General features: G+C 36.1%; 1 protein-coding gene and 4 non-coding genes across 8 annotated transcripts in view; all 5 read right to left on the reverse strand.

Annotated features, from left to right (window-relative positions):
* Window positions 1–42: 42 nt before the first annotated feature.
* LOC108975843 (cytosolic carboxypeptidase NnaD) overlaps window positions 43–13,615 on the reverse strand; it is a 145,654-nt gene continuing 132,081 nt past the window's right edge. For 2 of the 4 annotated variants that reach the window (XM_018944595.1, XM_018944594.1), the window contains 7 exons: window positions 8,867–8,958; window positions 8,668–8,797; window positions 8,046–8,567; window positions 1,521–1,984; window positions 1,108–1,353; window positions 782–1,045; window positions 43–703 (listed from right to left, as the gene is read on the reverse strand). In XM_018944595.1, the coding sequence (XP_018800140.1) occupies window positions 154–703; window positions 782–1,045; window positions 1,108–1,353; window positions 1,521–1,984; window positions 8,046–8,567; window positions 8,668–8,797; window positions 8,867–8,958 (2,268 nt within the window). In that variant the 3' untranslated portion in view covers window positions 43–153. Of the gene's footprint in view, window positions 704–781; window positions 1,046–1,107; window positions 1,354–1,520; window positions 1,985–8,045; window positions 8,568–8,667; window positions 8,798–8,866; window positions 8,959–13,615 lie in introns of those variants that run through there. The other 2 variants (XM_018944596.1, XM_018944597.1) reach the window with 2 other exon arrangements.
* On the reverse strand, window positions 2,144–2,241 carry Trnay-gua. Its single transcript has 2 exons — window positions 2,205–2,241; window positions 2,144–2,179 (listed from the first exon to the last, which is right to left on the reverse strand). It is a non-coding gene; the product is annotated as a tRNA-Tyr (tRNA).
* On the reverse strand, window positions 2,497–2,594 carry Trnay-gua. The gene is made up of 2 exons: window positions 2,558–2,594; window positions 2,497–2,532 (listed from the first exon to the last, which is right to left on the reverse strand). It is a non-coding gene; the product is annotated as a tRNA-Tyr (tRNA).
* On the reverse strand, window positions 3,298–3,396 carry Trnay-gua. The gene is made up of 2 exons: window positions 3,360–3,396; window positions 3,298–3,333 (listed from the first exon to the last, which is right to left on the reverse strand). It is a non-coding gene; the product is annotated as a tRNA-Tyr (tRNA).
* Trnay-gua lies at window positions 4,447–4,546 on the reverse strand. The gene is made up of 2 exons: window positions 4,510–4,546; window positions 4,447–4,482 (listed from the first exon to the last, which is right to left on the reverse strand). It is a non-coding gene; the product is annotated as a tRNA-Tyr (tRNA).

Consider the following 13,615-nt stretch of genomic DNA (forward strand, 5'->3'; position numbering starts at 1 on the left):
TTCACACATTCCCCAAGTGAAATTTTTATTATAAACAAGCAGTTACATTTTCATAAATTACATATATATTTATTGTTGATTCGTAATGACATATAAAATCGCTTAACATTGTTATCATATAATTTTATTTGTTATCAATATATTAAACAATTATTACGTCTTTCGTGACAAAGGCATGCTGAAAATACTATTGTTGGCGACGATGCTACCATTAGTATTAACTAAATTACGGTTACTAGGTATTATAATGGACGGTTCATCCCGTGAGTGATGTGATTTCTTCTTAGCTAATTTCGTCTTAACTTTCCGGGCAAACGTGCTGGAACTCACAGATGCTTTCATTGACAGATTCGTTTTACTTAGCAAAGAACCACTAGTGCTAGTATTCTGTTCCTTTTTGGACGCGCCACCAGCGCCAGCACCTACCAGGGTGTGCTGCGATTTATTGCTACGATGATGTTTCTTAGCTTTTTTCGTGGAGGACTGTTGCACCGCTGTAACTACAATGCCGCCGGTTTTAAAACGATTTATGCCCTGCACACCGGCTTTGGTCACTTGCGTCAGTGTTGCGCCTTGTTGATGAATGCTGATGTTGCTATTGCGATTGGCAGTGGATTGGCTATGGTTACTGCGTGTCTTCGATTTACTCTTGGTTAGGCGGGTAATTAGCTGTGTTGTGTCGGCTATTTTCGAGAGTGCATTGCTGAAAAGGTAGGGAAAAGATATTAAAGCGTTAAATGTAACGAATGACAGTGCAAAACCTGTTTGCGGTTTAAATTACCTGCGGCGTCGTTGTTTGTGCTCCACATTTGCTACCTCCTCCTTTGTGGGCGCTTTTAGTTCCTTTTTCGCCTGTGATACTTTTCTAAAAATACGTAAAGTGCGTTCGTCGTCAATAAGCTCTGGCATACCTAAAGCTATGGCGTCCAGTCGAATATCAATTTTTCGTGTTAGCATTGGTGAAGCATCTCCACCATTTTCCCCGCACGATTTGCCTACATTGTTAAGCTCCTGCTGCCAGTGCATCAGTTTTTGAGAACAAGCGCTGTAATAATAACGCAGTTATAATGCTAGGATTATTAATTAATTTCTTTTCGCAGCACTCACTTGAGAAAGGCCTCACTGTCGGCTTTTTGGAATGATTGATTGTCTAATTTTTCGCGTGATGGTTTCTTCAGTTGGTGTGGACGTCTTATTATGGGTTGATTCCATGAAAGTGGCCGTTGATATTCAGGAACATCTTTGATTTTTTCAGGTTTCACACCGGTCCAGTATTTCTTCTTTAGTGAGAGTTTCAAATCTAATTCTTCAATGTTGCTTTCGTTCGCAGTGTAAGGGTTAGTTATTCTAGAACTGAAAAGTGGGAAAATTCTATAGATTCTTTTCATTATTTTACTTTTCTGAAATATTTCTTAAAGTAAATGTTTCTTATGTGCTCCCAAATATTAATTTATGTGATTATACATTTATGTTAGCGAATATATTTCCATGCTAGGCATCCAAATCACTAATGAACTCACTTTTGTCGGGCCATACACACCGGTTTGAGCGCACCATTATTGAGGTTGTGCCATGAGTTGGTGCGTCGTGCCGGCTTAAATGCCACCGGAAATTCGAGAGTACCGATCGCATCGGGTAGCCTCTGCGTAGGCGCCATACTGGGTCTTATAGTGATTTTTGTACCTTTCGATGGTGATGTTATAATCAATTCGGGTGGCATTTTGGCTCTACCTCGCTCTGTTCCATTATCGCCGATCTCCTCAATGTAGCGTCGTTGCAATTCACTTTGTAGCAAACGGCGTGTGCGCTCTCTTGGTGCCACACAATATTGTGGTAAATTACCATCCTCGTCACGTGGATTTGTCTCGTCGTCGGTGGAGAATATCAAATCGGCGCTGGGATCGGTTGTGGGCAGGTCCAACGCTATGCGTGTTTCGCTGCGTTTGCGATTGCTATGCGAACGACGCGGGCGCGCTTTGCGTTGCTATGCCGTAGGTGAAAGAAAGGCAGAAAATAAATAGAGATAATACTGAATAGATTAGAGTAATATTTAGATTTCATATCAGTTTTCAATTAGCGGAGGTTATTTGTTTAGTGCAAAGTTGTGATAATATTTGGAATAGCAAAAAGTTTTATTACACGATCCTTCGAGCCGGATTTGAACCAGCGACCTATGGATGGCTATGTTTATTTTACGAATTCCACTACAGTCCACCGCTCTACCAACTGAGCTATCGAAGGGGTTATTCATATTTTGTCAAATGCTACAAATGAAATTAGCGAGAAAAAAGGAATGTTTGAGGAAGCTAAAAGAAAGCAATTACTAAGAGTTTTCTAAATTTGTTTGAGCGTTGGACAGAAAACAAAAAACCTATTAAAAAGTGAATCTGTACCAAAATCTTAATGTTTTATGTATAGTATAAACCTGGTGTGTTTGAAAGCATTTTATTTTATTATTCATCATCCACCTTTCGTAAAAAAATTGTTCCTATTGATTCCTTCGAGCCGGATTTGAACCAGCGACCTATGGATATCTATGCTTTGATGTGAAATTCCTCTACAGTCCACCGCTCTACCAACTGAGCTATCGAAGGTGTTATCTAATTTTGTCAAAAGACTAATTTGAAAACTGGAAACTTTTTTATTTTCACTCATTCGATTTTATTTAATTGTTTCAAACTTTGAAAAAAAAAAAAAAAATATGTTTAAAGGTGTTGATTTTTGTAAATCATAGAGAAGTATATTTTTGAATGTAACGATTCATGGGCCCTATTCTGTATCGCGATTCGTAAATGTATTCGATCGAAAATCGGATCTACTTTATAATTTTTCGAAAGTTGTACCACCCTGTGCCAGAATAAATACGTACAATTTTCGTTTTTGCTTTCTACAACTCAAAAGCTAACGAATATTTTATTCGAAAATAGGCTTGAAAATCCAAAAATCGAGTTACGGAATATAAAAAATTCGAATTCGAGTAAATTTGGTTTCGAATCGAGTTACAGAATAGGCTCCCAGAGAACGTAACTTTTCGTAGAGGTACTCGTCCGAGATGAGCGAGTTTCACCACATACAATTAATAAGCGCGTTTCAAAAGAGTTTTGCATCAGAGGATTCGAAAATAGCAGAACTGAGGACTTTCAGGGTTAAATGAGAATTATATACGTTAATTGATTAAAGTGTATGTGTATGAACATAACTGTGATAAAAGTCGGCCATGTAATTATAATTTTCTAAAAGTTAATGTCATTTCCAATCCTTCTTTTGGAAAAAAATGTGTAGTTATTACTACTAGATTCCTTCGAGCCGGATTTGAACCAGCGACCTATGGATATCTACATTTTGTTTTCAGAACTCGTCTACAGTCCACCGCTCTACCAACTGAGCTATCGAAGGTGTTATGCGAAATTTGTCAAAACACCGACACGAGAGCAGATATCGTAATTCGAACTTTTGATATTGTTGGAATTGTACTATCATTCTCGTAGATGCAAGTGTAGACTTTTTTTAGAACTTTCTTTTGTTAGAGATTTTTCCATGTAGAGTTGTCTGCAGGCAGATGCTTGTCATTGCTAAACAGTAGAAATTGGTTAATGTCTGTGCTAACTCACAACTCACATTGTCCGCTAGGGGTTTGTGGAACTTGATTATTGTATATTTTTGCTACGTTATTCCTTACAATTAATTTTTTATTAATCAATTATTTTTTATTACCATTTATGGCATTTTTTAAAATTTATTTTATTTTTAAGTATTTTATATTAAAGTATTTACTAAACAACCACAAAAGTTCTGGCAACTCTTATATCGTGTTGGCCATGAATGATAGGTAAACAAACATTTGTAACTTTGTTTTTGTTTCTATACAAATGACTTATGAAATTAAAACAAAGTTTATCCTGTAACGCTTAATAACTTTGCGGACCAAATTTTGATCTTTAATTTTCGAAGAAATTGAAAAAGATAGAAATAAAGTGCGCAATATGTGTGAAAATGAAATTAAATAAAAATCGAATAACCCCTCAGTTGTTTATTGCGATTTCGTCAAGCAGAGCAATTCTCACAGTTCTACGGTTGAAATGAATCCTAAAAAACTCAGTAAATCGCAATAAAAATAAAAATGATCAAAACGTTTCAAAAGTGTGTTGCTAATGAAGAATTCTTTAGTCAAAATATTCCCTTCAACTCTTATTGTATAAAAAAAAAATTCAAGTTATGAAATAACCCAATTTTGTTAGCGAAAGTTAAAAATTAAAATATAACAATTATTTTCTAAGGAAAAAAATCTCAAAGTTTAAAAATTTTTAACATAGTCTTCAAAAAAAATAAAAAATTTTTTTTTGTTAACATCATATATCAAAAACTTCTGCAATATTGTTATTTTCTCTATCAAATGAAATAAGAAAAAACTTTAATCCTCCCTTATGGCTAAGGGAGTAATTCAAATCCTTCGAGCCGGATTTGAACCAGCGACCTATGGATATCTACATTTGATTTCAAAGAACTCGTCTACAGTCCACCGCTCTACCAACTGAGCTATCGAAGGTGTTATATTAACCACGCCCAAAATAAAAAGTGAAATCTTGTTTTGCCCAAATCAGCATTAAATTTATAATTAATTTAATTTATTCGCTCCAAAATGCAATGAACCACGACCTTAACAACTGATTGCCTTTCACTTTTTTAGTGTCCAACAGCAAGCTTCGTTTGATTGTATTTTTAAACAATTAATCGCATAAGATAATGGGACTCATTGTGACTATAGAGGAGTTTGTTAAGTATATGTATTTTGGATACAGTAGGCGCTCTATATAAGCAACAAAAATTGAAATTTGGTATATTGTTGAAAGTTTTGATGATGTTTTTCATTGAACATGCGTCAAAAACTTATATGGATAATTTGATAATTTAAAAAAAATCAATATATACCGAATGTAGAAACAGTGAACCTCATCATATTTAGACACGATTACTTAAAACGTATACTGCAACCCAGAACTATATTTCTATTGAACTAATAAATGTCAGCCAATGTAGGGAGCTACCGCGAACCAGACGGCACCAGCGCAAATAATTTTTTTCGTTTTAAAAAAATCTGTCTCAAAACAGCAAAAATAATTTTTAAAATCGGTAATTTTAATTTCTTTACAATTTTCTTGACAAATTTTATGAAATCTTACTATCCATAACTGATGAGATTCAAGCAAGCCATCGAAAAAAACGGCCAGAACTCATCAACAGAAAAAGTTTCGTCTTCCATCAGGACAACGCTAGACCACACACATTTTTGATGACTCGGCAAAAACTGGGAGAGCTTGGCTGGGAAGTTTTGATGCAACCACCATATAGGCCGTGACCTTTAACCATCGGTTAAACCAGTTGCTTAGGTCAATGCAGAACTCCCTAAATGGAGAAAAATTGGCTTCAAGAGAAGGCTGTGAAAATACTTATCGCAGGTTTGTCGCCGAGAAACCAGAAAGGTTTTACGCTGATGAAATAATGTATCTAGCGGAAAAATGGCAAAAAGTGGTCGACCAAAATGGTACATATTTGTTTATTTATTTATGATATTATTATAAATATATAGACTTTTTCGACTATCCAATATTGCGTTTAAGTTTTAATTTATTTAATTAACATATTTAATAAACAACAAAATTATTTTAGAGACACATGAGACCATGAATGTAGCTTCTCTGTCAAAATTGTGTGACAACAGAACACTGTGAAGCGTCTCAACACAGCCCGAGCGACGATTACTACGAGAAATATTGTAAATGTGGACTGACTTGTTGTCAACTTATTGATTTATACTTTCTGCTTTTGTTGTGGCCATAACTTTGTGAGCAAGTTCATTACCTCAAGGAGGCTTAAGCGGGGTTCCGTTGTGGCGTGTAATTTGCAACTCAAAAGTAGGAGGGTTGCACCGATGACAATGTCACTGAAATATACCCATCAGGGGCACTGGGGTGTCACTCCCGAATTGCTTGCTTACACTCACTCTGAGCGCGGAATTGTAGGTGTGGCAGCACATTTTTCTTGCTGAATGCAACGCCCATTTAATGAAATTCACTGACACACACAAGAAACTCGTGTAAAACATAGAGCAAGTTATGAAATATTCAAAAAGCCTAAGGTGCTCCCCAGTTGAACCCAAGTTGTGCCGTCGCTGAAAGGCCTCTGGTGGACTTGACCTTTTCAACAGCGCAAATCGCGTGTGTTGCAACACAAGAATTGAAAAAAAAATTCTTCGACGACAAAAATGACGGGTTATAATATATGTATATGTATGAGAGGGTACCCTAGTATTATATGGGGGCGGCAAATAACAATTATCGCTGATGGGCATGTAAAGCCGCCTGCCAAACAGCGCACAATGGCAAAAGGTGCAAGCAAATACAAAGCAAATGAAATACTCAATGCAAAGCGGAAGTGAAAAATAAAAAAAAGACAAACAAAAAAGTTAGAGCGAAAGTAAAATGCAAAGTGAAAAGCAAATAAAGGAATTTTGCATGCATTTTTGCTCGTGGCAAAACAATGCTCAACTGAATTGTTGGCAGTGGAAGGGAAAATATGCACTCGGCTGGCGGCTGGCAATCGGAAAAAAAGTGAAAATGTCTGAAAAATGCACGGTTTTCAGTTTTCGCCATTACAATAAAGCTGCAATGTTTTTTGTTGGGTGAAAAAAGTGAAAATTCCGCGTTGGAAAAATGCAGGTGGCATTGCAAGTATGCCGAGAATGCGCTGCAGTGAGGCATGGGTAGAAGCTTGAGCCTTCTGCGTATAGTGCGAAGCGTCTCTTTTTGTCTTTGTGCTGGAGTACTGCAAAAAGGATATGGATATGGTGCGAGACGTGACAACTTAACGCACTGACATTGTGGAGGCGGAATGTCACAGTTTTTAAATCTCGTGGCATTAAATAGAACTCCGTTGAAAAGCGGTACGAAATTAGAGCTGCCGCAATTTGTGGATACGATGGGTATACAAGTGTGAGAAAGCGTTCACATGCCACCCGTTTTTTACTCACATTTTATTCGTATTTATTTACTTTTTTTTTTTGAAGTTATATGCAAATATTATGCGAAAGAAATATTTTAGAAAGCTTTTATAATAAAGACAGAAAGAAGTAGTAGACCCGAGAATAGAGTATTTAAATGAACAATAACAGTAGATTTTCAATTTATAAGCAGACTTCCGAATGGTGCCAAGGTAGTTCGAACAGCTGTGGAAACTACTCCGAAATATAATTTGACGAGCTAAAGATACTCAAAACTTGTGGAGGATAACTTTTAGGTGGATTGAAAGGTCATTGATATTCGCATATTATAAATTCACACAAAGTTGTAGGGTTCCCCACGTTTTCTTGAAGATTTGTTCATAAAAAGCTATGTGGCAATAAAAAGAATCACCGGAAGAGATTTTATATGGAATAACCTCAATAAGTTTGTTTGAAAAATGCTTAAATTTTTTGGTTTCAGACTTGAAACAAATTACAAAGATAAATTTTGTATAGCATAAAGGGGTATAGAAAGACCTTTATTTTAGACCCGGTCGTCGTAGTTGGTGTCGCAATTTCGAGGAATGGTGCCGAGTTCATAGTTCGTGGTCGGATAAAAATCCGAGTCCGTTCCGATTACTTAGACCCGACTGTCGTAGTTCGTGGTGTAATTCCGAGGAATGGTGCAGTCATTGGTCGGATAAAAATTCGAATCCGTTCTTATTACTAGACTCGACCGTCGGGATTCGTGTCGCAATTTCGAGGAATAGTGCCGCGTTGTCAGTCCTTAGTCGGATGAAAATCCGGGTCGGTTCCGATTATTGAGACATTATTGATTTTACATCGTTTTATTCGAAAATTGGACTAAAATACAATAATAGATGCTTTACTGTGAAACAGGCTGTGTTCGGCAAACTCCAGCTATAAACCAACTATTCTCGGAATTCAGATCAGTACCCGAAAAAATAGATTCAAGTCAAGCGCTTTCGACTTTAGTTTCTCTAACTCCTTGAACGGACAAGAAATAATAACTGTAAACGCTTTTTACCTTTTGCTTTCTACGGAGGATGAATATTTTTCTTTCCGCCAGCCACGTGCGTAGCTTTCTTGAGACTGTCGGCCGCTGCACCAACTGAGTTTCCTTTATCTTTTTCTTGGAAGTTTGCGGCTTCTGCGCCACTTTTCTACAATCTTGTTTGGAATCCTCACCTTCAGCGGACAGAAATGAGCGCTCATCGGATTCATTAGTAACGGAGTCGCAACCCGGTGATGTTATCGAAACATTTTCATTGGAAGCGCCATCGTGGGCATCTTGGAAAATCTCCTCATAAATACACGATTTCCTATTCACGCCATCGGCAGTCTCAGCGCCACCCTGCAGCCGACGTATTTGCGAATTTGTAGCAATGTCGAAACTATTCGTGCTCTTCCGCTTCGAGTTCTTCTTATCGGAGCGTTTCGATTTGCCGCGTTTAACTTTGATGAAACAACGGAATTTCCTTTGGAATAATGGTTGGAAGTAAATGCGATCGAGCTCACGCATTACGCGACGCATGCGTGTCAATTTGTGCTGTGCATGAGGTGGAGAGGGATAGAAGGAGCGGGTGGTAGGTGGGAGATATTGACTACGAATAACTGCTTTTACAAGTGAAAATGTTGTGAGTACATACCCGGCGATGTTGTGCCTCTGCCTCGGGTGTAGATGGCGGTGCTCGGCTGAGTGCGCAGCAAGGTCCCTCCAAATCGGAAAAACTCGAACCGCGACATTCATTCTCTGAACTGGAGATGCCACCTTCGTCGCTAAATCGATTGAAAAGTTTTATATCACTTTATATACTTTCTATCTCTTCTTTTTATTGGAGTGATTACCTCGAATAATCCGATAACGGTATGTTTAGTGGTTCATCAGCATTCGAACCTTCTTTCAAGAGCCGCTCGATGATCTTGAGACGTAAACGCTCCTATTGTTGGGCAAATAAAATAAAAAGTTGATATTAAAAGTTCGACTTGGGTCTCTCAGTTTCAAAGATGTGTTTTGAGATACAGTGTTTTGTATTTTTTTTTTTTTTTTTGTTTGGTGCAATCGTAGAAGAACCTAGGATATCCTTGGAAAGTGTAAGTAACTGTTGTAAGTAAGCGTAGAGATGTTCAAGAGTGCAAACTAAGTGCAAAACAAACCTTAATGTTATCAACAAATAAAAGAAAGCCGAACATAAGAACTTATATCTTTATTTTCCGATAAAACAGATGTAATAAAAGCTGTATTCTTCAAGGGAAAAATCAAAAAGTTTTCCTTATTAATATTTTTCTTGGTGTAAGAAGCAAACCCGTCGATTATTACTTCGCACTGAGTTTATGTGGTAAGCAGCAGTATTTCCGATGATTATTACTCATATTTTGTTGCTTCATGTTTCTTCAACATGTTAACCTTTGAAGTTCTTCTATTGCTTTAGTAATAATCATAGCTGGAAACACTGTCAAGATTCTGCCGAGACTCTGACCTTCCGTTATTTGATCTCAAAAATGTTTTCCAAACTTGGTCTAATGTTGATCTAAATTATTTGTACATCGGAAAAGGTACATCTATGATTGATGCCGTCTTTAAGACGAATTGTTTACTAGTACTACAAAGAACCATATTTCGGGCCACGGTGAAGTCGATCAGCTTCAACCCATTCGGGGATGTTTCCTCGTGGAGGCTGAATTTACCGACTGTTGTGGCAAAGATACCTTCTTTGCCCACCCTGCCGTAAAGTCGCCAAGCATGATTTTGACATCTTGGTGAAAGTAGTTCTCATAGGAGCGCTCCAAGCGCTCATAGAAGGAATCCTACTCCCATCAGTCCTTGTCCTGTCCATTGCATTTGACGGTGATGTCAGCATTTACTCTAACGTGGACAACAACCAGCTGAGCAGCGGCACCTTCCCAATTAAGAGGCATTTCCTCAAATCGTAATCCTTAATTCGTTTGCCATGGTCGTCATCAAAAGGGGAGCTTCGCTTCCAACCGTTTTTTTTTTACTTTCCTCACTTGAGTGAACTTTTACACATGAGTCCACCCTCCCTTGCGTGTACCCACATTAATTATTTGATAATATTCGACCGAACAGAAGCATTTTACGGCGAGATCTTAAATTGAAAACGTGCAAAATACAGCTTTTGCAAGAACTGAAGCCGCTCGACCTTCCCAAGCGGCAACGTTTCGCTTATGGGCTCTTGAATAGTTCCAAGAAGAGCCGACGTTACTGAACCAAATTTCGTTCAGCGATAAGACCCATTTCTGTCTCAATGGGTACGTACCAGCGAAATTGTCGCATTTGAGATGATGACCAACCTGAAGAGATTCAAGAGCTGCACAAAGCAAGATCCAGAGAAAAAATAACGGTTTAGAGTCGTTTGTGGGTCAGTGGACTCATCGGACCATATACCAAAAATGATGCTGATGTTTAGAATGTAACCGTCAATGGCGACCGTTATCGCGCCGTGATGACCGTCTATTTGATGCCTGAAATTGAAGCTCGTGATCTCGGCGATATTTGGTTTCTATGAGCAAATAATTTCACTTTTTGAGCCGTTCGATTGGCTACCAAGATCATATGATGTCTCATCGTTAGACTCTTTCCTGTGGGAATACGTAAAGTCTAAAGTATATGCGGACAGTCCCGCTTCGATTCAGGCCTTGGAGTAGAACATCACTCGTGTGATTCGCCAGTAACTAGTTGAAATGCTCAAACAAGTCATCGAAAGTTGGTCTCAACTGATGGATCATCTAAGATTCAGCACTTGAAAGAGATAATCTGCAAAAAAATAAATCCCAAAAGATGTTCTTTCGAATGATAATGAACATTCCCCATCAGATTTGAAGTTTATGTGTTTTTCTTTAAAAAAGTAGGGAACCTCGAAATGGATCACATGTCATTATTATTTCTTGGAAACCCCACAAGCAGAAGATCTCATTTTGAAAATAATAATAAGTTTAAAAACACCTTAAAATTGATTTGTTAGAACATTGAAACAATTTTTGGAAGTACGTTTTCTGTTTCTGGTTGATCCCAGGCTCTGGGTTCCTGGAATTTGAGAAATAAACTGTTATCAGCCACCAGACGCTCCGGTGTGTTGTCCGTTGAAATGCAAGGCTTCCATAAGAAGTTTAATATGAATTATGCAAATCAATAGCCCAGCTAAAAGAGCAAAATCTATTGGAGCCTGCGGTAATCAGTCAAAAATGTTCATTAATTGACTGTCACAAAGAAAATTCACGATAAATTGTATGATTTCTGGTGTAAGAACGAGATGGTTTGTGTTTTCATACTTCTGGATGGCTCTAACTTCAATCTTAATAAAAAAGATAATTTTATAGCTGCCTTAAATACTCAATAATAATAAAAAATTCAGTTAAAAACAGAATAATTTTCCAAGTTTTCGGAAATAACAAATCCGTAATATCAAATTTCCAATATTACCAAATTTACTAAGGCTAACTACACACTACACAATTTACCTTGCAACGTTTGTGCTAAGTGCTCAATATCAATGTGAAAAATAAAACAACAAACTACAAAATTCATTTTATAAAAACTTAAAATTTATTATTTACTTTTGTTAATACAAATTGGCGCTACAAATGAAATCTGTTTCATACACACGTACTTAATCAAATACAAAAGTACATATAGAGATATTGCAACGAAATCACAAAATTAACTACATAAATAAAATCAAATTCATAAAAAATTATTATTATTGTAAAATCACTTAAATAAATTGTACTTTTATAACTAAAATACACACACATACAAACGCAATTTAATAAGAAAATGTTTTTATAAGCGAAATTGCCTTTTATAGATTGTAATTGTGTAATTTACTTTGCACACCGAGGATTTGCATAATAAATTCAATTTCCTTATTAAAGCGTGTTTATGTATGTGTGCGTTTGGGTGTGGGTGGTAATATGAAGCGATGAATAATTACTGTTATGTGCTTTTGAAAAAGTGATTGTGTGACGGATATTTTCGCATGAAAATAAATATGTTTAAGCTTAAGGTAAGCAGCTTGGCTTGGCTTTGTTAGAGAAAGCGCGGTAAGAGAGCATTTTCGTACGAAAATTGATCAAAATGGCGCGAAGCGGAGCTGTTCATTCATTAAAAATTACTTTTTTTTATTGTATATATTTGTTTTTGTATAACCGTCGAGCAGCTCAAAGTTAGTGGAAGGCAACATTTATTGTTTGGCGGGGAAATTACATTTTCTGAGAGCTTAAGTTACTAAATACTGCGCTGTTAGTAGAAAATTTATATATTTTCGTATATTAATGTATATTATTTTTGTATTAAATGTTAGAATTGTTGTTTTTGTTGTATTTAATAAATATTATTATTGTATATTTAATACAAAATTTATTATTATTGTTGTTGTTTGCATATGTTTTTGTGAATTTTTTTTTTGGCTTAAATCAGGTTTTTGTGCAAATATGCTAAATATGCTGGCAAATCCAGTCGACTTAACCTAATTTTCGTTTTTTGATTTTTACTACGATTCTAGACACTTTTACTGTCTGTAAACTACCAAAATTTCCGAATTGAATTCTCTTTCTAAGCTATTTTTCGAGGCAAAATTCGGTGTCAAGTTTGTAGTAAGTTGGGCAAAGTAGCCCAAATTACTAATATATTTTTTCCTCTATAAAAATAGAAGTCAGGGCTAAAAAATATAGATTCGGAAGATTTATGAAATTTTAGGAAAGAAAAATTAAGTTTGATAACATTGATAATAATTAATAAAAAGTTTTGAGGCAATTTAAATGACTTGTAAAGAAAAAAATCGCTGTATTGAAGTCAGCAGGAGTTCGAAGAGTAAAAACTTGTTGACAAAACTATTGGTTTCAGTGGTAAAGATAAAGTAATTTTGGTTGCTAAGTATTGTAAAATAAACAAATCAGTCATTTTTAAAAATTGTTTTGAAATTGGAAAATTTTAAAATATTGTATTTTTTCCTACATTACTTCAAAGCTTTCATCTAGCGCTGAACTTGGCAGCTTTGTCATATTCTTGACATCTCCCTAGCGTACGAGTATGTCTCGCTCACTTTGAGGGCATCGCTAATAGTATGACTTCACACAAAATTGCACTAAAATTGTCAGATTATTTAGCATAGTCTAGCAGCCTATATACTTGCTCGTACTGCACTACGTATTGCTAAGTTATGCATGCCATAACTGGAATTTGCTACTTGACTGTTGAGTTCCTTTGTGTTTTCAAAACTCAATTATGCAAACCGTAACGTTTTCCTATACTTTCTTAGAGTTTGTGTGTTTTAAGTATTAATAAGTATTTTATAAGTAGACGAATATCTAGAAATAAGGCAGTAAGATGTTATATAAATTTTTAAACTAAGACAAAAATAAATACTAAAATATATTCTTTTCTCCAAAAATCGAAAGAAATTGTAAGCAATGAATGACACACCAAGATTTAAAATAAATTCCTTCTACCAATTTCTCTGATCCGACTTTGGAGGTTATATACGACAAAACATAATTACACTAAGCTGCAATAGTAACAACCAAACATGACTTTAATTATATACAAATACAAAAAAAGCAAACCAAAAATAATATTAA

This window comes from Bactrocera latifrons, unplaced genomic scaffold (genome assembly GCF_001853355.1).
Source record: "Bactrocera latifrons isolate USDA-ARS-PBARC rearing strain unplaced genomic scaffold, ASM185335v1 scaffold_7, whole genome shotgun sequence".
Lineage (NCBI taxonomy): Eukaryota > Metazoa > Arthropoda > Insecta > Diptera > Tephritidae > Bactrocera > Bactrocera latifrons.